At 42.1% G+C, this 27,351-nt stretch overlaps 1 protein-coding gene across 1 annotated transcript in view; it reads right to left on the reverse strand.

Annotated features, from left to right (window-relative positions):
• LOC138799759 (FRAS1-related extracellular matrix protein 1-like) overlaps positions 1–27,351 on the reverse strand; it is a 141,380-nt gene that overhangs the window by 19,912 nt on the left and 94,117 nt on the right. The window contains exons 25-29 of the mRNA XM_069981330.1: positions 24,390–24,804; positions 11,220–11,421; positions 9,776–9,920; positions 9,307–9,436; positions 6,696–6,768 (exon numbers count right to left, since the gene is read on the reverse strand). Of these exons, the coding sequence (XP_069837431.1) occupies positions 6,696–6,768; positions 9,307–9,436; positions 9,776–9,920; positions 11,220–11,421; positions 24,390–24,804 (965 nt within the window). The remainder of the gene's footprint in view (positions 1–6,695; positions 6,769–9,306; positions 9,437–9,775; positions 9,921–11,219; positions 11,422–24,389; positions 24,805–27,351) is intronic.

Below are 27,351 nucleotides of genomic sequence, written 5' to 3' on the forward strand. Positions count from 1 at the left end.
GCAGGTGAATTTGGGTGTGTCTCCCAAAGAGAGCAAATAAACCAGTGTTCAGACACAGCAAAACAAAACACAGAACAGAATAAGAGAATAAGAGCCTTCTCGGCCGCACAGCACGAGCAGAGGGACGCATAACGCTCCGCAAAGATACCATCCTGACAGACAGATAGATAGATGGAAGATAGATAGATAGATAGATAGATAGGAGATAGATAGATAGATAGATAGATAGATAGGAGATAGATAGATAATTTCTGCTGATGGTATACTAAAAAGATTATTACTGAATGAAAACCTAGCACTATATCTCTGAATATTGCTGACGGAGCCTCCATTGTAGATATGAACAGATCTGTACAACTGCTTCACATAATGAACTATCACAGTTGTTGCCTCTGTTCTCATCTTCCTGCCAGGACGGTGACTGCCGGGGATACGTAGCATCGGCCCCCGCTGGGAGGAGAGCCATCCTGCCTGGTGCTGCTTTATAGATTGTCTTCACGTTTTCTGCTTAAGCTCTTGTATCGCACCTGTGTCACATTATTTACTCGCTCTTCAAAACAGATGTCCTCTTATAATCCCGACAAGCTAAGTGATCCTCAAGCTATGAAAGTAATGAATTTTATATTCCCAGCTGAAAGACAAAGCTTTACAAGTCAGGAAACTGATACAATGGCCAAATGTATGGAGAATCTTACACATCACCTGCAGCCTGGTGTCCTTCGGCAAGGGATCTGCAGCTATGATATATGAGCTATATTTATAGTAGTTTTATGTAGTTTTATAGGGCAGTATTATAGTAGTTATATTTATGTATATGGGAGGCAGTATTATAGTAGTTATATTCTTGTACATAGGAGCAGTATTATAGTAGTTATTGTAGTAGATATAGTAGTTGGTGGCCACTGACTGGCACGGTGTGGACTTAGTGTAGGGACCCATGTGTATCAGATACCGGCACGAGGTACATGGGGCAGTATGGCTTGATCAATTCATACACAAAATTCTGATGTGTTTTTTATTTAGCCAAGCGGCACTAGTATCAGCCATAGGTGTGAGGTGCAGCACTCTGTTTCTTCCCTGAACCGCATTATAGTAGTTATATTCTTGTATATAGGAGCAGTATTATAGTAGTTATATTCCTGTATATAGGAGCAGTATTATAGTAGTTATATTCTTGTACATAGGAGCAGTATTATAGTAGGTATATTCTTGTATATAGGGGCAGTATTATAATAGTTATATTCTTGTATATATGAGCAGTATTATAGTAGTTATCGTCTCTGAAACAGAATGCGGTCGGCACCACTGACGCTGTGATAGCAGGAGGATATGCAGTGACACAGAAATTCCAACGGGGTGCTCCGTACAACAGAAGAATGTGTAATGTAAACAGTGAAGACAGAGGTCCGGGCACTCACCGATCTACAGGAATGTTTATTCAGGCTCAAAACACATCAGGGAAGGGAGGACAGGTGGAGGTGCGGGCATATGCTACCCCAGGACAGCTGTTTCACGGCTGATTGCCGCTTCCTCAAGCTAGGGTATCCAAGCCAGGGTATACCCTAGCTTGAGGAAGTGGCAATCAGCCGTGAAACAGCTGTCCTGGGGTAGCATATGCCCGCACCTCCACCTGTCCTCCCTTCCCTGATGTGTTTTGAGCCTGAATAAACATACCTGAAGATCGGTGAGTGCCCGGACCTCTGTCTTCACTGTTTACATTATGGTAGTTATATTCTTGTATATAGTAGCAGTATTATAGTAGTTATATTTATGTATATGGGAGGCAGTATTATAGTAGTTATATTCTTGTACATAGGAGCAGTATTATAGTAGTTATATTCTTGTATATAGGAGCAGTATTATAGTAGTTATATTCTTGTATATAGGAGCAGTATTATAGTAGTTATATTCTTGTATATAGGAGCAGTATTATAGTAGATATATTCTTGTACATAGGAGCAGTGTTATAGTAGTTATATCCTTGTATACAGGAGCAGTATTATAGTAGTTATATTCTTGTACATAGGAGCAGTATTATAGTAGTTATATTCTTGTATATAGGAGTAGTATTATAGTAGTTATGCGGTTCAGGGAAGAAACAGAGTGCTGCACCTTACACCTATGGCTGATACTAGTGCCGCTAGGCTGAATAAAAAACACATCAGAATTTTGTGTATGAATTGATCAAGCCATACTGCCCCATGTACCTCGTGCCGGTATCTGATACACATGGGTCCCTATACTAAGTCCACACCGTGCCAGTCAGTGGCCACCAACCCCGCAGGCGTGCACAGCCAGGGAACGGGGGCCATGGGACGGCCCTGCGACCCCCATGCCACAGGACCAGACCCAAAAACACCACACCAGAACCTGGCCAGCACCGCCGGCGGAGAAGGTCGCCCCCAAGCAGCACAAGTCTGGATAAGGAATTACACTCACCATAGCTGCAGCAAACAGAATGGGAAAAAACAGGAGGGATTAAAACCATGTGCACTCAGGTGTCTCCTGCTAATTGCGGTCATGTGGGTCTCACCAGGAGGAGTGCAAAACACGGAGAAAAGAGAGAAACAAAATGCGGTTCAGGGAAGAAACAGAGTGCTGCACCTCACACCTATGGCTGATACTAGTGCCGCTAGGCTGAATAAAAAACACATCAGAATTTTGTGTATGAATTGATCAAGCCATACTGCCCCATGTACCTCGTGCCGGTATCTGATACACATGGGTCCCTACACTAAGTCCACACCGTGCCAGTCAGTGGCCACCAACCCCGCAGGCGTGCACAGCCAGGGAACGGGGGCCATGGGACGGCCCTGCGACCCCCATGCCACAGGACCAGACCCAAAAACACCACACCAGAACCTGGCCAGCACCGCCGGTGGAGAAGGTCGCCCCCAAGCATGGGGGTTGCAGGGCCGTTCCATGGCCTCCCTTCCCTGACTGTGCACGCCTGCGGGGGTGGTGGTCGCTGACTGGCACAGTGTGGACTTAGTGTAGGGACCCATGTGTATCAGATACCTGCACGCGGTACATGGGGCAGTGTGGCTTGATCAATTCACATACAGAATTCTGATGTTGTTAATGCAGCCGAGAGGTACTAGTATCAGCCATAGGTGTGAGGTGCAGCACTCTTTTTCTTCCCTGAACCGTATTTTGTTTCTCTCTTTTCTCCGTGTTTTGCACTCCTCCTGGTGAGACCCACATGACCGCAATTAGCAGGAGACACCTGAGTGCTCATGGTTTTAATCCCTCCTGTCTGTCCCACTCTATCTTTGATAGCTATGGTGAGTGCAATACCTTATCCAGACTTGTGCTGTTTGGGGGCAGCTTCCTCCGCCGGTGGTGCTGGCTGGGTTTTGGTGTGGCATTTTTGGGTCTGGTCCTGTGGCATGGGAGTTGCAGGGCCGTTCCATGGCCTCCCTTCCCTGACTGTGCACGCCTGCGGGGGTGGTGGTCGCTGACTGGCACAGTGTGGACTTAGTGTAGGGACCCATGTGTATCAGATACCTGCACGCGGTACATGGGGCAGTCTGGCTTGATCAATTCACATACAGAATTCTGATGTTGTTAATGCAGCCGAGAGGTACTAGTATCAGCCATAGGTGTGAGGTGCAGCACTCTTTTTCTTCCCTGAACCGTATTTTGTTTCTCTCTTTTCTCCGTGTTTTGCACTCCTCCTGGTGAGACCCACATGACCGCAATTAGCAGGAGACACCTGAGTGCTCATGGTTTTAATCCCTCCTGTCTGTCCCACTCTATCTTTGATAGCTATGGTGAGTGCAATACCTTATCCAGACTTGTGCTGTTTGGGGGCAGCTTCCTCCGCCGGTGGTGCTAGCTGGGTTTTGGTGTGGCATTTTTGGGTCTGGTCCTGTGGCATGGGGGTTGCAGGGCCGTTCCATGGCCTCCCTTCCCTGACTGTGCACGCCTGCGGGGGTGGTGGTCGCTGACTGGCACAGTGTGGACTTAGTGTAGGGACCCATGTGTATCAGATACCTGCACGCGGTACATGGGGCAGTGTGGCTTGATCAATTCACATACAGAATTCTGATGTTGTTAATGCAGCCGAGAGGTACTAGTATCAGCCATAGGTGTGAGGTGCAGCACTCTTTTTCTTCCCTGAACCGTATTTTGTTTCTCTCTTTTCTCCGTGTTTTGCACTCCTCCTGGTGAGACCCACATGACCGCAATTAGCAGGAGACACCTGAGTGCTCATGGTTTTAATCCCTCCTGTCTGTCCCACTCTATCTTTGATAGCTATGGTGAGTGCAATACCTTATCCAGACTTGTGCTGTTTGGGGGCAGCTTCCTCCGCCGGTGGTGCTGGCTGGGTTTTGGTGTGGCATTTTTGGGTCTGATCCTGTGGCATGGGGGTTGCAGGGCCGTTCCATGGCCTCCCTTCCCTGACTGTGCACGCCTGCGGGGGTGGTGGTCGCTGACTGGCACAGTGTGGACTTAGTGTAGGGACCCATGTGTATCAGATACCTGCACGCGGTACATGGGGCAGTGTGGCTTGATCAATTCACATACAGAATTCTGATGTTGTTAATGCAGCCGAGAGGTACTAGTATCAGCCATAGGTGTGAGGTGCAGCACTCTTTTTCTTCCCTGAACCGTATTATAGTAGTTATATTCTTGTATATAGGGGCAGTATTATAGTAGTTATATTATTGTATATAGGGAGCAGTATTATAGTAGTTATATTCTTGTACATTGGAGCAGTATTATAGTAGGTATATTCTTGTATATAGGGGGCAGTATTATAATAGTTATATTCTTGTATATAGGGGCAGTATTATAGCAGTTATATTCTTGTATATAGGATGCAGTACTATAGTAGTTATATTCTTGTATATAGGAGCAGTATTATAGTAGTTATATTCTTGTATATAGGAGCAGTATTATAGTAGTTATATTCTTGTACATAGGAGCAGTATTATAGTAGTTATATTCTTGTACATTGGAGCAGTATTATAGTAGGTATATTCTTGTACATAGGGGGCAGTATTATAGTAGTTATATTCTTGTATATAGGATGCAGTACTATAGTAGTTATATTCTTGTATATAGGAGCAGTATTATAGTAGTTATATTCTTGTATATAGGAGCAGTATTATAGTAGTTATATTCTTGTACATAGGAGCAGTATTATAGTAGTTATATTCTTGTACATAGGAGCAGTATTGAAGAAGGTATACTCTTGTAGGTAGGGCACAGTATTATAGTAGCAATAATCTCGTACATAAGGGTCGCTATGTTGGCTGCTTAGTCGTATGCCCTCTATATATATTTATATGTGGTACTGGCTGCAGGTGACACAATATATCCAGATTGCCTTTTACACTGTGTAATGGGTGTCATTATTAGTACTGATGAGCCGTCCAGCACATGTATTGTCTCAACCATAATTGCGGCAGCTCTCAGGAAGTTCTGCATCTGTGCCCTTTTTGTCTCTGTAAACGCTCTGGGTTCTGTAGGGAAGACTGAGATGTGGATTTTCCCATATAGCGAACAGACATCACATTGTTCCTGGTCCAAAACCAATTGGGGGATGGGGGGAGGAGGGGGGGGGGGTGCTTAGCTCACTTGTAATTCGCTGTGTATTTTCAGTAAACCTATACATCATAGCACTGAGCATTGTACTGAAACAATGTCATTTTTAAGGGGACAATTCAGGACATTCACTATTTTGTACTAAATGTGTTAAAGTTTTTTTTTATATCCAGTTACCAGCTATTCTTCACAATACACACATTTAATTGTTTCATTTTAAATGTATTGTTATGTTTCGTTTTGTCAATATTGATGTTATAGCTTATTGTACTAATAGATATGCTACTTTATTGTCTATTATATGATCCAAAAGGTATAAATAAATCCATAAAAACATAAATAGTTCATGTAAATATTTAAATAGGGAAAAAAATTATGTTGAACTATGTTAAAAATTATGTTAATTTTACTCCACCACTTGTATATAATAACGTGTCATAAAATTTTAACATTAAGAATTAAACTTATTTAATTAAAAGAATATAAAAAAATACACATTTTCTATTCTTCCAGAAACAGCTCCCCTCTTGTCCTCAGTTTGTGTGTGGTATTACAGCTGAGTGCCAATGAAGAGAATGGAGCTAAATTGTAATACCACGCAAACCTGAGAACAGGGGTCCCCTGGCACTGTTTTCTGAAGAAAGTAACTGTGTGGCTATGTTCACACGTTTTTTTCAGCTCTGTTTAAAATGACGTCCGTTTAAATAACGGACGTTTTTAGCAGCCTGCCTCACCTTAGTGCAATGACTGCACATTATTTTAGTTTGGGATTAATAATTGCCCTTTGGGTGTGTCTTAATTTAAAAGTCCATTGAATTTAAAAGTAAAAACGGAGAAAGAACGGTTACAAAACAAGAACTGTGTGTGAACAACTAATAAAAGACGTCCGAAAATAATGTTTATGTTCATTATTTTGACGTCCGCGGCAAAAACGTCCATTTTTCAATGCATAGTGTGCATTGGACGTCCGTCTTCCCATTGACTGAAATGTATTGCCATTGCAGTCAGTTAAATCGCAGCAAAAACTGACATTTTTTTTTAAAAATAGCAAAATCGGACGTTTTTGACGTTGTGTGAACATAGCCTGTTGGCCTTCTCTTTTATAACTCATTAAAAAAAAAAAAACAATGAAGAAAACTGACCTGGATCAAACTGCACCAGACTGGCGCTGGTATGAGTAAAGTCCTGGCCCAATCTGGCTGATATCTCCTGCACCTATAGAAAGAAATAGTCTTTATTATATCATATATTATTATTTTAAAGGGGTTGACCAGCAAAAATGTTTTTCTTTCAGATCAACTGGTGTCAGTAAGTTATATAGATTTGTAATTTTCTTCTATTAAAAAATGTCAAGTCTTCTCATACTTATCAGCTACTAAATGGCATACAGGAAATGTTGTTTTATTTTCAGTCTGGCACAGTGCTCTCTGATGGGGCTTAGTTGTAGTACCACACACAACCTGAAGACAGGAATGGCGCTGTTTTTCGAAGAAGGCAGCTATGTTTTCTAGTCTTGGATAATTCCTTAAAGTGTGCCTATTATAAACTTATATTTGTCCTCAAATATAAATAATATATAATATATGTATCACCGCCTATTAAAGGGTAACTATCAGCAGTTTAGATGAATCTAACCTGCTGATAGTCCTCTATAGTACCTGGGACGCTGGGAAGGAAGGTATGTGTCTTATCTTCCTCCTTGGCCCTGGTCCAGCGCTGTTAGTTGGGTTAAACTCCGCTCCCGAGCACCCTTAGGAGCACTGCCTGGTCATCTTCTAATGATATTCAATGGAGGGAGCGGGCCAGACGCGACAGTGCTCCGAAGCGGAGCCTGACTTATATTGTGGAACAGGTGCCGAGGAGGAAGGTAACACACATACCTTCCTCCTCAGCACCCCATGCGCTATAAAGGAGCTGTCAGCAGGCTAGATTCGTCTGTCTTGTTGATAGCTCCCCTTTAAAATAAAATCTATAAAATAGTAATACAAATAGTATAAGTAAATATGTATTTCTTATTATTATTACCACAATATTAAATAATATAAAATAATAGTATATGAAAAATATATAAATATAATTTTTTTCCAGGTTTTTTGCAAATCTAACAACAACAACAACAACAACAACATAATAATAATAATAATAATAATAATAATAATATTAAAGCACATGATACAATTTCCGACCATCAGCCCCAGAGCCGTCCCCGGGGGTAGAAACCAAACAAGCAAAAAAAACCCCAAAAAAACTGAACAATGCAAAGAAAATAAACAAATGGTCATTGCTTAAAGGGGCCATGTATGCGGGCAGGATTGAGGCAGTCAGTGTTATCGGAGGCTGCCTTGTTATCTGCTTGCACACTCGATGCGTTTGGCTTGGCTTATCGTGGTGGAGCACATTCTCACGGCCCCTTATCTTTGCCTTTACATTTCCTTGCACACATCACCACCGGTGGCCCCTCATCAACGCGCCTCTCTAAAGCCTAAACACCTTCCGGATTTGGCAAGCTGAAATAGGTAAAAGCCTTCGCTGCAGGGGAGTCGCTTCCAAGGCCTGGGCTGTCAAAAGCCTCCAAACTTTCCCGGATTTTGCACGTTGACAAAAATATTAATTGAAGTCACAAAATCCCCAAGATTTGATAGAAGCGACATGTATGATCAGGATTTACATGGACAGGAATCCTATAATATAAAGATTGCATTGGCACAATGGAATATAGGGAATAAGTAGAAGTCCCGGTTGTGTCTGAACTGCTAATGGCGCTATAAATAAGAGGACACATTGAGGCCCCTATGACAACTACTAATGGTGCAGAGACCAGTCACCCTGGACACTGTACTCTTGGACCCTGAAAAATCTCAACAAATACTAATGAGAGCAATCGCAGTACCACTGCAGTGCCTGTAGGAGGTGCCATACAGGTTTTTGCAGGACTTGAATGCTATAATATAAACTCACTGCCCCTCTCTTTTACTCCTGAGTTCATGTATATATGTGGGTTATCCAGGATTAGAAAAACATGGCCACTTTCTTCTAAAAACAGCGCCACCCCTGTCCTTAGTTTGGGTGTGGTATTGCAGCTTAGTTACAGTAAATTGTTGAAGTGAATGTAGCTGTAATACCATACACAACATGAGTACAGGGGTGGCAGTGTTTTTTGGAAGAAAATAGCTATATTTTCTAATCCTGTATAAGCCCTTTAGCCACACACACAGTAAAATAAATAAATAAAAATATGGCTGTAATTTTGAGTGAAAATGAAAAAAAAAAAAGAAAAGCATGAAAAAAACAGCTGTATTTTGCAAAAGCGTGTCATAAATAATAAGGATGCTCATCCGTTATTGTAAACTCTATTCTATATCTGTACTGCCACACAATTTCACATTGACTTCAGTAGAGTGTATGATTATATTAAAAATGCAGCTGTATTTTTAACGCAAACTTACGTCCTTATTTTGGTATTATTTTGCTGTGTGTGAATATACAGGGGACTCTCCATGTAAAAAGTATCTCCCAATAAGCCGACACGTCACGTTCTCTGCAGACTACTTGTCAGCTTTTCTGTATAGACTTGAACAGATTCCCTATTTAGGTAGATGCGGGTAGATTGGGAGCTAACAATGTTCACATTCACTGACGGAAAGCAGAGGTCTTAAACTATTAAGTGTATTATATATATATGTAGACAATGCCAAATACAGCAGGAGATGCTAACATAACGTCATCATTTTCCAGCCAAATATCATATATTACCTTTACTCCAACAAACGCTGGATCTTTACTGCTCCCCCGTCTGATCACCTTCACTGCAAGAGTCCCAGCATCCTCACAGATACGGTAATGGGATTCAGCCAGTCCTATCACGGACCATGTCAGCTCAAGCCTTCAAATAGGTACAATGGTAAAACATAGAGATAGATAGAAGACAGATAGATAGATAGATAGATAGATAGATAGATAGATAGATAGATAGGAGATAGGGCCCATTTACACAGAAAGAGCTGACAGATTATCTGCCAAAGAGTTGAAGCCAAAGCCAGGAATGGATTTGAAAAGAGAAAAATCTCACCCTTTCCATTATGACCGGATCTCTGTTTATAGTCTGTTTCTGGCTTTGGCTTCAAATCTTTGGCAGATAATCTTTCTGTGTAAATTGACCCATAGATTGATAGATAGGAAATAGATAGATAGATTAGATAGATAGATAGATAGACAAACCCACGTTTGTGCAGGGATCTTATTCCCGGCTGGATCAGAAATTTCAAATTCAAAACTATCTGCGTTGGCCTCATACAGGGGGTTTATGATGTAGCGAATCGTCCTCTGGTTTATATCTCTTTGAGTAAATGTTCGCCCTATGTGATCCCCTGCAAAACACAAAGCTTCACACTCTACGCTCATTCACTCAATCAACTTTTTTTAGGACACGAGCAAGAGAAATTCTTTATTGCAGCAGGTCCTATATCTGAACTGATGACATAAAGCGTGATGATCGTGATAATCGCAGTATTGGAGGAAGCAAAACATGAATTTATAACCAATCTTTACATCTTAAGACCTAGACAAGAGTTTCCAATGTGATAATGAGCCATCAGGGGTGTCAAATGCAAGCCCTCCAGCTGTTACAAAAGTACAATTCCCATCATGCCTGGACAGACAAGGCTTTAGCTTGGCTGTCCAGGCATGATGGGAATTGTAGTTTTGTAACAGCTGTCGGGGGCTGAGTTTAACACCTGTGGGGTAAGTTATGGTCTGGAGTTTGAGGTTATGGCCCAAGTCACAGTCCAGGTTATGGCCAATGGTATTGTTTATAATATTAGGCTTGGTTCACACTGCGTTTTTGCATCTTTTGTTGTTTTTTTTTCATCGTTTTTGCAAAAAAAAATAAAAATCAGATGGAAAAAGGCATGCATTTGTGTACATCCCTTTTCAATTGACTTCCATTACAAAAAAAGGATCAAAATGCATTCATTTTTTTTACTGTACATGCAAAAACGTAGCTGACCTTATTTTTGTGTACATTAAAAAAGGTGAATGTGTTTTGATCTTTTTTTTTTTTTTTTATAGCGAAAGTCAACAGGCGCACATAATTGCATCCGTTTTTCCATCCATTTTTTGCAAAAACTGATGAAAAAAAAACGGATTGCAAAAATACTGTGTGAACCCAGCCTTATTCGGCTTATGGAATATATTAGGATTAGAGATCATGTAGAGAATGTTCTGCATTTGATTAGCAGTGTCTGAAGAAGTTGGATGCAACCCTAGGGACTCCTGGAAAACCTGGGTACAGCCTATGGCCTATTGATATATACCCTTGTTTTCCATGCAGCTTTAGGGCTGCATCCAACTTCCTCAGCCACCTGTAATCTAATACAGAGTGTTCGAGTTCAGATGAACCTGACCGTGCTCGATATTCGCTCAATTCCAGTTATGATCCATCTTATGGTCTAGGCTACTGTCTGGTTTAGGACTCAAGGTTTGCTGCAAGTTATAGTACAGATTATGGTCCAGGCTTATGATCCAATGTATGGTCTAAATTGAGGGCTAAGTTATGGCCCAGTGAGCCCATGGTTATGATTCAAATTATAATCCAAGTTATGGTTTACTTTATGCTCTATGGTACGGTCTACAAGAAGCCTGGTCTACAAGCAGAACATTGCCTTTACCTGTTTTTGCATTCTCCAGGTGTCCATAACGTGGAGACCTCAGGATAACATATACCAGGTCTTCATCTGCGCTATCAGAGTCTGAGGCTCTCAGGTTCCGGGATGTGATCTGGACGGCGGACCTTCCATCTTTCATGGTCTCCACGGTGGTCGGATTCTCCTTGTTCAGTATTTTCGGAGATGTTTTATCCACATGGTTCACCTATAGACAGGCAGGAAATTATAATACATTGATTTCTGCCACTTTTCTCCCAATTAGTCTTTTACAGAAGAGGTCTAGGTGCCCACTAACATTGATGGGTTGGGCAGCCACCTCTACAGGTACAGTCAGATGCCACTGGAGGCACAGTAGGACTTCTTGGGTGGTCTCAGATGATAGGGAAAGATGGGATCTCTTTAAGGATGGTGGGCTAGGCAGGGATTTTATAAGGTACTGTAGGACAAGGACCCCCACCCTCAACCTGGCATGTAGACCCCAACCCTCTTTTGCTTTGCCACTGGACCAACTGGTCTATTTCCCCAGACAAAAAACAATTAGTCCCAATAGGAAAAAAAATTATCAAATGTTTGTAAATGCAATGACCAGAAACTGGCCTACTTAGAAAAGTGAGGGAGGGCGAGAGGAGGAAACAATCATCCCCACAGATTCCTCATTTCTCTGAGTTTTATACAATGGAGATCATCAGGGAGGAAACTTTTTTCTTTTTTTCACCTGTTTGGATAATTTGCTCGGCCCCCGGGGGCCGCTCACCTTCCCGCCTCTGTCCGGCTCATTTGCTGCTTCACTAAATGCGTTCTGTGTTTCTTAAGTGATGGCTCCCTACCTGACGTCTTGTGACATCTGATTAGTAAACTAGGCCACCAAGTTAAGAAATAAGCACTTTCGCCTGTCGTGCCTTGTTAACCCCTTGTGAACCTGACAGCTTCCAGTCTGCAGCCGTCAGCTTTCTAGGGATAGGTCATTGGTGATTCCTACATTACATACATGTAATAAACAAATGTTTTATTCTACCTGGAATATGAATAAGTGCAATGTGCATCTCATTGCTTGTGAACAAAATTGTCATGTACTTTTTAGTGTATCTTTCCAAATGTACAGATATCCTATGAAATAGGTAATAAAAAAACATATGGAGCAATAGAAGATACATTGTATGTTGTTTCGCATGCATTTTGAAGCTTAAGGGGGTGTTTGAGAATTTTTATAAAAAAAATAAAATAATAAAATAATATATATATATATATATATATATATATATATATACTTTGTAATAAAACTTCATAATAATAATAATAATAATAATAAAAAAATATATAGTATTTATTTATTTATTTACTACTATATGTTGAGTGGTAGCAGTATGGGGCGACAAAGGCTTCTCTGCTGCCACCAAGGTTTGGTGTTGGGAACTGCAGGGCTGTCCAAACCTCCATTCTCAAAAAAGCCTTATCCTTTTGGATTTCTGATATCTCTATATTGACCCGCACGTAAGTCACAAGTGCATTGCAGGAATTCCCTATGTAAAAGCCTTGCTCATCCTGAGCTTCCTTGTTCATATCAGAATGTTAGCAGTTTAGAGTATTTGTTAGAGTTTAGACTAGAGTATTACTTGTTCAGAGTCTTTGGAAAGCAGAGTATGTGAATATGCATTCTAGTGAGTGGTAATCAGTTAGCGCCTGTTACCCATGGAAAAGACCAAGTTAACTTGAAATCTTAAAGTGTCACTGTCGTTTAACTTTTTTTTTTTTTTTATTGCAGAAATCAATAGTACAGGTCATTTTAAGAAACTTTGTAATTGGGTTTATTAGCCGAATAATGCATTTTTATAATGAAAAAGCAGTTTGAAGCTCTCCCCCCTGTCTTCATCGTTGTCTATGGAGAGGTGAGGGGTGGAGGGAGATGAGGCACCAACAGAGGACAACAAAGAGTTAATTTACAGCTACATCACTGGGCTATCTCCTCTGAGGTCAGCACTGGCTCCCACTGTGTAATCCTTTGTTCCCTGCTCTCTGCTGGCGACTAATCTCCCTCCTCCCCCCTCCCCTCTCCATAGATTATACAGGGCCCGACTGATGTAAAAGAGTTGAGATTTCCTGATTAATGAGCAGTGAATGAGAGAAGGGGGGAGGGGGGACCTGCGGAAAGTCTTTTTGAATGCAAATAATGGCATATTTGCCTAATAAACCCAACTACAAAGTTTCTTAAAAACACCTGGACTTTTAATTTATGCAAAAAAAAAAAACAACAACAAAAAAAAAACGAAACAACAGTGGCACAAAAGACATCTCCAACAAAGTTGCCTGTTTCTACAAATTTTGGGGAAAAATCCAGATTTAGGCCATGCTCCCACATTGTATGAACATCGGCCGTTGTTTGACCCGACTGGGTCAAACAACGGCTGACGTTTGAGATGTGCACCCGGCTGATACTACAGTATCAGCCAGATGAACATCTCTTTATTTTAATTGGAATGCAGACAGATTCGGTTGTGCCCGCGCTCCAAGTTGCCATACACCATACACCACCACGTCTGGGATCCGTAATTACAATGTGAGCACAGGCTATTTTGTACGGCCGCTGTTCGCTGAACAGTGGCCGCACAAAATAGACATGTCAATTATTTTGTGCGGCCGAAGAGAACCACGGCGGTAGTGTATACAATGTGATCGATAGCTGTCAATGAAGCATGGCTGTTGTTTCAACCTGCAAAACCTGTTTATTGGTAAAATACAGTGTGTAAACGTGGCCTTAAAAACTTCCACCAAAGGCTGAATGTGATTGCTCAACCAAGTAAACAACCAGCAGAGTAAGAGTTAAGTTCTTTATGATTCCACGTCCATCATATGGGACTTCCATCCATAAGGGATCAGGGCATACAAATCTTTCCAAAACACTGACTCCTGAACTTTTGCCAGAGGAATCTCTCCCCGGTGACTGTGAATGCAGAATTAGCCGACATGTTAGAACTGTCAGCCCTCTGTAAGCAGTTTAGTATGTGCGGTAAATCATAGGACAGGAGGAATATAAGGACGCAGCACATATAAGTCCTTACATTATTGATGCTGGAGGCAACCTGCAGGCTGCAGAGCGGCTCCCATCAAACAGGGTTTGCATCCAAGCATCTCCATAAACATCATGTTACAGCGAAATGTCTCAGGCCACATTCACATTACAGGAATTAGGTCAGGATTATGGATCAGTACTGGAATCCAAAACCAGGACTGGTTCAATAACAGAAAAAGTACAAATCATTCTGACTACTTTCCTCCTTGTTTGTTTTATTTCTGAGTTTACCGTGCAAATGATGATAAAGGCAATGGACTGAGGGTAAAGAATCCAATGTATTCTATGTGATATAATATAAAAAATGTCATTATTCTTTCTGCCAAAGTATGCACTATGTATGAGCAGAAAGGTGACAGCTGCTCTGAATCTATACCATATGTGATATAACACTGCATATGAACAAGTATTAACACTACCACAATACTGGCCCCTATGCCCAAGAATATAACCAATATATTACTGCCTATTAGGACTATAAGGTGGAATTGTTGTCTCGGTGGGGTGATTGCCCCAGGGGTGGGGATCGTAGGACTGTGCTCTCTGCCTGTCGGCCCGGAGAGCCTCCTCCTCTGGCCCGATCTTGGGAGAAGTGTGTGGACAACGCAAGAGAAAAAGGGTAGACTTTTCTTTATCTTTTTGCTGAAGAGAGAAATGGGCTTTTGATGTCTGAGACTTAGCGGAGATATGGAATGAGAGTATGTACACTGGTGGGGGCAATATGGACCGATTGAGGTATCCTTGATGGTCTGTTGCAAACCTACACCAGGAGGGCACCAGGAGATCATGTAATATACATGGATTGTGGTGCCAGTATGGGTGTGATATACTTTCCCGGGAGTGTGGCATCGGTGGGTGTTGCTTTGCTCGGGAGGGTTGAGATGTATGAGATAAATAAAGGATATATTTAGCCTCGGACAGTAATTCAAAATTGCTCTCTCTCTTTCTTTTTTATTGTTTTTGTTTTTTTTGTTTTGTTTTTGTTTGGAGGCAATGAGATGTGAAGAGGTGCCTTTGCTCTTAGACTGGCTGGGCTGGGGGAGGGGGGGCGCCGGGCGTGGGTGCTGGGGGGTGGAGAGGTGGGGGCGCGTCCTGGGGTCCGCCTTGCTTTGGGGGGGGTGCTCAACCGAGACAGTTATTATTTAATGGGAAGAGGTAAGGGTCTTATAGGATCCCAATCTAATGTTAAATTTGTGATGTTTAAGGAGACATGCCCTCGGGAAAGAGTAATAAGACTTGCCGTTTGTTGTCGGGGTTGTTTTTGTTTTTCTTTATTGTTTTTTCTTTTTTTGCCTTGATCTGCTCCATCTGCATTTTTAAATGCAAGAGTATTTGTAGCTCTGTAGATTTCTTCTGGATGTAGAATGATTTTGTTCTTATTGTTAATATGAAGAATAAAAATAAAGATAAATATATTTATCTATATATACACAGATTCCGCAGCACTTTGCATAGTTTCGCCAATTATTGCTCCCTGTCCCCAATAGGGCTCACAATCTAAATCCACCTATCCGTATGTTTTTGGGTGTGAAAGGAAATCGGAGTACCTGGAGGAAACCCATGCAAACACGGAGAGAACATACAAACTTTTTGCAGATGTTGCCCTTGGTGGGACGGCTAGACGACAGGCCCTAGTGGCCAGAAACGGCAGTCACCATTGAGACACGCCACGCACCCCTCCTCTCCCTGCACATGAACTAAAAAAGAAATAAAGAAGCCTACCTGTCATCAGAATCACGGTGAGTGCTGGATTCATTCATCTATCTGCATACTATCACTACTATAATACTCCTCCTATATACAAGAATATAACTACTATAATACTGCTGCTATATACAGGAATATAACTCCTATAATACTGCCCCCTATATACAAGAATATAACTACTATAATGCTGCACCTATATACAAGAATATAACTACTATAATACACGAACTGGAGAGAATGGAACCGCTGCACATCCCTTTTTTTTTTTTTTCTATGGCTGATACTAATGCCGCTAGGCCTATATTAAAAATCAACACCAGAGTGTCTGTATATGAATTGATCAAGCCATATTGCCCCGTGTACCACCGCGCAGGTCCTCTGGTCCACACGGGTCCCTACGCTAACTCCACACCGTGTCGGAGTACTATAATACTGCTCCTATACTGTATATAAGAATATAATTACTATAATACTGCTCCTATGTACAAGAATATAACTACTATAATAGTGCTCCCTATGTACAAGAATATAAATACTATAAGGCTATGTGTGAGACGCTGTAAGAGACCAGCCGTTCCGTGACATCAGTGCGCATCCACATCAGAACTCCCAACTGCACACAATGGAGTGTGCGGCCGGAGCACTGGTGTGAGACGCTGTTAGTGTGGTGTCCCACCACGGGTGTTGCTATCGGTTACTCCCTTCGCAAAAGCCTGTACTTTTAAGTGTAAGTGGTAATGTAGCAGTACCGGAGTGTTACCTCTAGATGTCGCTATAAGTATGTATATCCAGATATTGCGCAGCTGTAGTAATGAAAGGGTTATTGTTTTGCTTATGTACCACATGGATCTGTACACAAATGACAGTTCTTTCCTTCTCTTAACCTATCATCTCTCTCTTTACTTCTTACACACACACTCCTCACCCACTCACAGCAGTTTAAACATGCTGTAGGAAGGAAGTCACATGGGTAGAGATAATGTAGGGTCCTTTTGCCTTGGATTCTGTAGAGGTAGGACACAAGCTAGGACTCTCCCTACAGCAGTCAAGTTGGGCTCTGTCTCCTGCCAGCTCCCCAGTCTAAGTTGTGGTCTAGACGGAGAGCACATGCATCTAGACCAAGTTTCTCTTCAAGTGACCGTTTTCCACACTATGCAGTGTTAAAGTGACTGTACCACCAGGCCCAGGCTAAAGCACTCGAGGCGGCCGACCCACCCTTAGTGGGAGGAAACCCTAGCCCCTCTATGATAGGGTTCCATTGATTCTAATGGATTTACATCATAGAGGGGCTGGGGTTTCTTCCCACTAAGGGTGGGTTGGCCCGCCTCCAGTGCTTTAGCCTGGGCCTGGTGGTACAGTAACTTTAAGCTACTACTAGAGAGGAAAAGTCAGGGATCATCCTAACCCACACAGTGGACCAGGGGAACACAGTACAGGACAGTATCCAAACAAGAAGTAAAGGAACTGATCCGGATAGAGCAAAGATCTCGCAGCGCGGGTTTAATCAGAGAACTCAGACCACTCTGCTCATCCCAGGTAACAAGGTCTGGGGCTTGTGTCACCCTCTAGGACGGGTCACCTGACACTGGTGGGCAATAGGTGGTGCAAAGACCAAAAGAGTCAAAACACAGGCACAAGTATTCTCTCTATACTCTCAAGTATTCTACTTATTCTACCTCTAAAGTTCTGGCAGAGCACAGTACTACTCGACATCCTCCTCTCTACTCTTCTGATCCTTTTTCTATCTCTCATCACACAACCCAGACAGCACGGCTGTGTCACTCCTTCTACTCTCAGTACAGATCTGAACTCTAACTTATTAAGTAATTTATCAAGACTAAAGTACACTGTATTCTCCTGTGTCAAGTATCTTCACAGTAAACAAGATTGTATTTATTTTAACAGGATTCTGTGGTTCTTTACTAAGCACCAATACAGGAATTGCACCTCCTTGGGTTATCTCCCCTTTCTGTGGGTGGCAGTGCCAATGGTCTGGGTGGGTCACTACTCCACTCCGGACCACCGTGATAATTGCCCAAGGCACCCCACAACAGCCCGGCAGGTCCACAGGGGAAAAAGGTGTAGCCAGCCCGCTCAAAATAAAAGCAGGTGTGCCACCATACCTGTGTGCCCAACTGGCACTGGTGTCACGACTGAACACAGGGCAGGGCTATACCTCGGCCAACCACTACATCAGTGGAGTCATGTTGTTCCACCTAACTTGTGACCGGCCGTCTGTCACTGCTCACCGGCAGGGCAGCACACGTGGTAACACCCACCGTGGTACACCACGGTCACTACATTAGCCTCTGTCCAGTAAAGAACAGCTTTATTTATGATAAAGAGACTCTGTTATCTTTCGCCTTACACCAACACAGTACACACCACAACTTTGGGACACTTCCCCTTTCTGTGGGTGGTAGATCTGATAGTCCAGGAGGGTCATCATACCATTCAGGTCATCCGTGATCACTTTAACCAAAGGGGCACCTTTGGACCATGACCACTGGGGAAAAAGGTACAAAACAGCCTTGTAAAATAAAAGCAGGCGTGCCATCACACCTGTGTGCCCAACCGGCACTGGCGTCACAAAGTAACACTCCAAGGTCCGGCTGTATCTCGGCCAACCACCTCCAGCATGGAGTCACCCTGACGGGAAAAATCAGAACCATCAAGGTGTTTCGGGGAGAAGGAAAATGGTTGTGAACAGGAGGATATCTGATGGAGATATGGGACACGACACAGACGCGGCATGAGCTACTAGATCAGATATAGGGCGGGTGAGGATGATCCAGAGAAGAACGAGTGACGGGGATATTTCTGGACTGTTGATGCAAAACTGAAGCAGATGTGGTTTGTTTTAACGACAGCGATAAATACATTTTTCTATTTAATTTAATTACCTCCAAAAATGCTCTGCAAATAAATCATTTCCTATTAACAAGCCCCGGGGGTCATTTACTGAAATTCACTAATAGCGAAACACAAATCTGAAGGCTCACACAACATTACAGGAGCACAGACCGGGAACCGCTCCGACACCTCTCGTTCCAAATGAATGCAGATTTGAGGTTCCTTCCGAATGCCAAACCTCATATTTACCCCCGGTGAGCCACAGGAACTTCCAACAAGGAGGCTGCAAGATCCAAAGGTCGTAAATTTCAAATTATGAAGATGTGTTATTTGAACATGCCCTATTAAATGAATGCCGGGGTCTATCCGACACCCCGGAGCACAACAGGACAACTTTACAACCCTGCTCACAATGGTCAGTTTGTATAAAATCCCGCAGGGTAAGCTCAGCTCCTCAAAATCCAATACTGTTATGTTTTGATCCTAACAAGTTCCAAATCTCAGTATCATCCACCTTCTCCTCCCCCCTCCCCACCTTCCCTCCTACTCAACCACCATCTTGGACCGTGCCCCTACCCAATGCTAACAAAATAAGTCACTGCTATACAAACTCATAATTATTCATAGGAATGTGAAGTCTGAGCGACAGGGATGCAAATCTGCTCAAACAAGTTTGTTAACTGTGTATTCAAAAAGTTACAAAAATAAATATTTATGTAGATTTTATGGTTGGTGTCAAGAATCTTACAAGACGGGGGAGAGAACTCTGGACCTTCTTTGATGACACTAAAGAAAATATAGATTTCTGGTTTCAAATCGAGAGTCACAAATACTACAGCCCTTTCAAAATAATTAGAAAATTTCAAAAACTACAGAATTTATTTTGTTCTGTTTTAAGTGTAAGTTCGCGTCTGTATTGTGCTGCCTGCACAGTGCAAAATATCAGTGGTTTACTCTTCATTCCGTGACCTTAAAGGTTCACACACCGCCAAAATGATTGCTGTTTTTATTGGATGAACGTTATTAAACAACAAATAACGGCTGTTATTTTAAAGCAATGTCAGTTTCATGAATAATGGCCGTTATTTGCTGTTAAATAATGGCTGTCCAATGAAACCGGCCATCATTGTGATAGTGTGTGAATATAGTCTTATAGTAGGTAGTACATGGGGGCAGTATTATAGTAGTTATATTCTTGTACATAGGAGACAACTACAGGTAGTTATATTCTTGTATATAGGAGGCAGTATTATAGTAGTTATATTATAGTATATTGGGGGCAGTATTATAGTAGTTATATAATGCACAAGCCAGGTAGGAAAGCAACAGAAAAGTAACCAGTAACACTCACCAGTCTTCAGACAGTACGTATCTTTATTTCAGGGTGACATCAAACAGGTTGGTGTGGGGCAGGGGGAGACAGATCCAGCAGATGCCGTGCCCTCAGGCTACAGCCGTTTCGCGGGTAAACTTCCCGCTTTCTCAAGCCCCTTGAGTGCTACTGGTTACTTTTCTGTTGCTTTCCTACCTGGCTTGTGCATTATGTTGGATGGACTTATATCTGCAAACCTGTCTGAGCACCACATATAGGCAAGACGATTGGGTTGGAACAATCTTGTTACCCGAGATACCAAGAGTGACACTTCCTACACTTAAAACACATTTGTGAACACATTCCTCACCACTGAATACGATAGTGCCGACATCTCTTTGAAGCTTGTGTGTTATAGTAGTTATATACTTGTACAAAGGGAGCAGTATTATAGTAGCTGTATTGTTGTATATAGGGGCAGTATTATAGTATTTATATTCTTGTATATAGGAGCAGTATTATAGTAGTTATATTCTTGTATATAGAAGGCAGTATTATAGCAGTTATATTCTTGTATATAGAAGGCAGTATTATAGCAGTTATATTCTTGCATATAGGAGCAGTATTATAGTAGTTATTTTCTTGTACATAGGGGGCAGTATTATAGTAGTTATATTCTTGTACATAGGAGCAGTATTATAGTAGTTATGGTTCAGGGAAGAAACAGAGTGCTACACAGAATTTTGTGTATGAATTGATCAAGCCATACTGCCCCATGTACCTCGTGCCGGTATCTGATACACATAGGTCCCTACACTAAGTCCACACCGTGCCAGTCAGTGGCCACCAACCCCGCAGGCACACACAGCCAGGGAATGGGGGCCATGGGACGGCCCTGCGACCCCCATGCCACAGGACCAGACCCAAAAACACCACACCAGAACCCGGCCAGCACCGCCGGCGGAGAAGGTTGCCCCCAAGCAGCACAAGTCTGGATAAGGAATTACACTCACCATAGCTGCAGCAAACAGAATGGGAAAAAACAGGAGGGATTAAAACCATGTGCACTCAGGTGTCTCCTGCTAATTGCGGTCATGTGGGTCTCACCAGGAGGAGTGCAATACACGGAGAAAAGAGAGAAACAAAATACGGTTCAGGGAAGAAACAGAGTGCTGCACATCACACCTATGGCTGATACTAGTGCCGCTAGGCTAAATAAAAAACACATCAGAATTTTGTGTATGAATTGATCAAGCCATACTGCCCCATGTACCTCGTGCCGGTATCTGATACACATGGGTCCCTACACTAAGTCCACACCGTGCCAGGCAGTGGCCACCAACCCCGCAGGCACGCACAGCCAGGGAGCGACCTTCTCCGCTGGCGGTGCTGGCCGGGTTCTGGTGTGGTGTTTTTGGGTCTGGTCCTGTGGCATGGGGAACGCAGGGCCGTCCCATGGCCCCCGTTCCCTGGCTGTGCACGCCTGCGGGGTTGGTGGCCACTGACTGGCACGGTGTGGACTTAGTGTAGGGACCTATGTGTATCAGATACCGGCACGAGGTACATGGGGCAGTATGGCTTGATCAATTCATACACAAAATTCTGATGTGTTTTTTATTTAGCCTAGCGGCACTAGTATCAGCCATAGGTGTGAGGTGCAGCACTCTGTTTCTTCCCTGAACCGCATTATAGTAGTTATATTCTTGTATATAGGGGGCAGTATTATAGTAGCTGTATTGTTGTATATAGGGGCAGTATTATAGTAGTTATATTCTTGTATATAGGAACAGTATTATAGTAGTTATATTCTTGTACATAGGAGCAGTATTATAGTAGTTATATTCTGGTATATAGGAGCAGTATTATAGTAGTTATATTCTTGTACATAGGGGGCAGTATTATAGTAGTTATATTCTTGTATATAGGAGCAATATTATAGTAGTTATATTCTTGTATATAGGAACAGTATTATAGTAGTTATATTCTTGTACATAGGAGCAGTATTTTAGTAGTTATGTGAAAATGGTAAGAAATAGAAGCGGGCACTCACCAGCTGTCTATGACTTCAGGTCAGTTTATTCGGGGTTTAACCTCATCAGTGCAGGGAGGGTTTTGTGGAGCAGTAAAGAACAGACGCTGATTCCATTGCAGTCAGCATCCATTCTGTACTAAAATATTACATTGTGTGAGCATAGCCATATAGTAGTTCTTTTCCTGTATACAGGCATCTTATTAATGTTCCAATGAATCTACAAGACGTCCTGCTCTGGAATATGTGTTTTTATTGTGTGTACAGTATTAATGTATGTACACGTGTTATGTATGTATACCTTTAAATGGGTGACACGCACAAGTGATGCATTGGCTGTTGCTCTTGTACTTGTCAGTGTCCTGAGACTATGCTTTTAAAGGAGAAGTCCGGCAAATATTTTTATTCATGTATTGTTTTGCCCCCCAAAAGTTATACAAATCCACAATATACACTTATTACGGGTAATGCACACAAAGTGTTATTTCTCTGCACTTACTACTACATCAAGGCTTCACTTCCTGGATAAAATGATGATGTCACTTCCTGGATAAAATGGGGATGTCACGACCCGAGCTGTGCAGGCTGTGGCTGCTGGAGAGGATGATGGTAGGGGGACACTGAGGGACACTGAGCATCCCCCTGCCATCATCCTCTCCATCAGCCACAGCCCGCACAGCTCTGTAAGTTGGGTCGTGACATCACCATTTTATCCAGGAAGTGACCATTTTATTTAGTAAGTTAAGCCTTGATGCAGTAGAATGTGCAGGGAAAAAACACTTTATGTGAATTTTCCGTAATAAGTGTATATTGGGGATTTGTATAACTTTTGGGGGGGCAATATAATACTTTATTAAACATTTTTGCCAGACTTCTCCTTTTAATGGAATAAATTCTGTTTTTCCAAGCCATATCAGGTGAGTGCCACAGTTGTTCACTTGTTGAAATTCTTACTGGCCTAGTGACACTATACTATTGAGCAACACCGAAGGTTTGGCGGTTAGCTCCATTTTGTCAGGCGGCGACTCATGAGACTTTGGTAATCTCTTATTAATTGTCACTCTATTGGATGACAGAGCATTATTAGTGTACTTCTATACTTGGAGGAGGTAGTAGTATAGTTATATAACAGAGTGGTCAGCTATACTGAGGTCGTGCAATGTCAGCAGGAACACGTTTATTTTGTGAGCGCATTATTGGTCAGAAATCTTGGAGGATTTCGGGAAATCAGTTTTTACAACTGGTGTCACAGCAGGACTAAGATGAAAGGAATTTGAAGCCAAAGCTATTCCATGCTCTGGATCTCATACAAGTGGCTGCGTTTATTTTCACACTTTACTTGATACTTTTCTAACATTTTTTGTAAATCTTCTTGTTCCCAGTTCTGCATATGGCAGGAAAATGATGGTTTCTTCACTGTTTTACTTAAAAGGCCTGAAAGCCACAAGGTAATAACTAGGCCAGTATACTGGTCCCTCTTGTGGTCAAGTAATATACGGTAGAGGGTGATAGGAGGCTTAATATAACCCTCTTCACAAATAATAAATATGTGGACTTAAGATTTCATTTCCTTTAGAAAATACACACATGGTTTCTCGGTAAAGGAGGGGAACTTATGGGGAAATTGTCCTCGGTTTACAAGAAACGTTTCTCTGAAACTTTGGTTTTCATACATTGAAAGGGTTAGATTAGGCTGATAGGAAGCAGAATAGCGCCTCCCAAAGGTCACGTTACTCGTTCTCAGAAATAGAAGTGCAAATGGAAAAAAAAAACACGTAACAGACTTACTTAGGTTTAGCATATTAGTACGTAAGGGGGCATCTGTGGGTGACCACTGTTATGGGGATCTGTAGATGACACTGTTATAGGGGATCTGTAGATAACACTGATAGGGGATGTGTAGATGACACTGTTATGGGGGATCTGTAGATGACACTGTTATGGGGGATCTGTAGATGACACTGTTATGGGGATCTCTGGATGACACTGTTATGAGGGATCTGTAGAGGACACTGTTATAGGGGATCCGTAGATGACACTGTTTTGGGGGATGTGTAGATGACACTATTATGGGGGTGTGTAGATAACACTGATAGGGGATCTGTAGATGACACTGTTATAGGGGATCTGTAGATAACACTATAATGCGGGATCTGAAGACGACACTGTTAAGGACATAGATGTTCAAGGAATAATTTTACTTGCCTGTATTACAAACACTGCAGAATCCTTCTTTAACTGGCCATTAAGCAAAAATCCAATGTTGGCATCATCTGTAGCTGTGAATGAGAAGCGATCCACTTGTCCCTGTCCTCCATGGTGTCGGTAAGACAGGTATAAATTGTCAATATCCATTTGTGTGAAATGTTTCTGCTGCAGAACGGCGCCGCTGAGGTACAACTGCCCATACTGTGGATATTCTGTAATAGTGTACATCAGCTTATCCAATGGGCTGTCTGGGTCAGTAATCTGCAGGAGATCCGAGGTAATGACCATGGCTTCTCCTTCCAAGATCTGGAGCCCTTTATTGTTTAGGAGCGTGGGTGGAATCCTGTCTGTCTGTGTGATGATAAACTCTAATGACCCATCTTTTGCTTGCAGGCCATTGCTCACAGTAAAGCTGAAAACAAAGATTAAAATAAATAAATCACATTTGTTTATGATAAAATATATGTTTTTCTAGACTATAACATAAGAACGCTGAAAAATAGGTGACAAACAGGCATTGCTTCAAGAGTTTATTACAGGAGCAAAAATGCTACTTAATTGCCCCTTATTTACAATAATATGCCTATTATAATACTGCCCCCTATTAACAAGGATATAACTACTATAATACTTCTCCTATGTACAAGAATATAAGTACTATAATACTGCTTCCTATATACAAGAATATAACTACTATAATACTGCTTCCTATATACAAGAATATAACTATTATAATACTGCCCCCTATATACAAGAATATAACAACTATAATACTGCTCCTATATACAAGAATATAACTACTATAATACTGCTCCTATGTACAAGAATATAACTACTATAATACTGCCCCCTATATACAAGAATATAACTATTATAATACAGCTCCTATATACAAGAATATAACTACTATAATACTGTTCCTATATACAAGAATATAACTACTATAACACTCCCCCTATATACAAGAATATAACAACTATAATACTGCTCCTATATACAAGAATATAACTACTATAATACTGCTCCTATGTACAAGAATATAACTACTATAACACTGCCCCCTATATACAAGGATATAACTACTATAATACTGCCTCCTATATACAAGAATATAACTACTATAACACTGCCCCCTATATACAAGAATATAACAACTATAATACTGTTTCTATATACAAGAATATAACTACTATAACACTGCTCCTATATACAAGAATATAACTACTATAACACTCCCCCTATATACAAGAATATAACAACTATAATACTGCTTATATGTACAAGAATATAACTACTATAATACTACTCCTATATACAAGAATATAAATACTATAATACTGCTCATATGTACAAGAATATAACTACTATAATACACGACATGATAAGAGAGGAGCGGCCGCACATCCCACATACGGCTGACACTAGTGCCGCTAGGCCTATTTTAAAAACCGTCAGGGTGTCGGTATATAATTAGATCAAACTATAATAGCTCCGTGTACCACGTGCAGGTCCCCTGGTTCACTCGGGTCCCTACGCTAACTCACCACCGTGTCGGTCAGCGACCGCCACCCCCGCAAAGCGTGCACGTGCAGGGAAGGGAGGCCATGAAATGGCCCTGCAACCCCAATGTCACAGCACCAAACCCAATGTTCCCCCCCAAAACCCAGCCGTCACCACCGGCGGGGAAGGCTGCCCCCAAACAACACAAGTATGAATGTGGTATTGCACTCACAAATGCTGCTGCAAACAGAATGGGAAGGACATGAGGTACTGACATGTGAGCACAGGTATATCCTGCCAATTTGGATCATGTGGGTCTTAAGGGGGAGTGCCAGCTGCTCAGAAAAGGGAGAACTGTAAAACACGACATGGATAGAGAGGACCCACATGACCAAAATTAGCAGGATATGTCTGTGCTCACATGTCTGGACCCTATGTCTTCCCCATTCTGTGTGAGCAGCAGTGGTAAGTGTAATACCTTATTCATACTTGTGTTGTTTGGGGGCAGCCTTCCCCGCCGGTGGTGCTGGCCGGGTTCTGGTGGGGCATTTTGGGTTTGGTCCTGTGACATCGAGGTTGACCGATTTAGTGTAGGGAGTGGGAGACCAGCACGTGGTATATGGGGCAATATGGTTTGATCAAATTATATACCAACATCCTGGTGTTGGTTTTTAAATGTCAGCCATAGGTGTGAGGTGCAGCAGCTCCTTTCTTTCTCCATGTCATAACTACTATAATACTGCCTCCTATATCCAGGAATATAACTACTATAATACTGCCCCTATATACAAGAATATAACTACTATAATACGGCCTCCTATATACAAGAATATAACTACTATAATGGCAAAAGCAGATAGAGGCAAAAATCCAAAGCACTCACCAGCCGATGCGGTCTTTAAAGGTTTATTGGATACAAATCACCATCGGGAGGGGAAGAGTGGACCAGGTGCGGGAGCGTAGGCAACACAACAGTTTCATGCCGCAGCGCTTTGTCAAGTTTGGATACAAACTTCCAAACTTGACAAAGCGCTGCGGCGTGAAACTGTTGTGTTGCCTACGCTCCCGCACCTGGTCCACTCTCCCCCTCCCGATGGTGATTTGTATCCAATAAACCTTTAAAGACCGCATCGGCTGGTGAGTGCTTTGGATTTTCGCCTCTATCTGCTTTTGCCATATACAGTCTCCCTTTCTGCCGCTGCACCCCAGCCCCAGGTCCACTGGATATTGCCTGTCTACGTACCTATCCATCTGTATAGCCTTATACACCTCTAGTGCGGGCTTTGCTCTCTACTGACTTGGTTTTATAACTACTATAATACTGCTCCTATATACAGGAATATAACTACTATAATACTGATCCTATGTACAAGAATATAACTACTATAATACTGCTCCTATATACAAGAATATAACTACTATAATACTGATCCTATGTACAAGAATATAACTACTATAA

The sequence above is a fragment of the Dendropsophus ebraccatus genome, chromosome 8, assembly GCF_027789765.1.
Source record: "Dendropsophus ebraccatus isolate aDenEbr1 chromosome 8, aDenEbr1.pat, whole genome shotgun sequence".
Taxonomy (NCBI): Eukaryota; Metazoa; Chordata; class Amphibia; order Anura; family Hylidae; genus Dendropsophus; species Dendropsophus ebraccatus.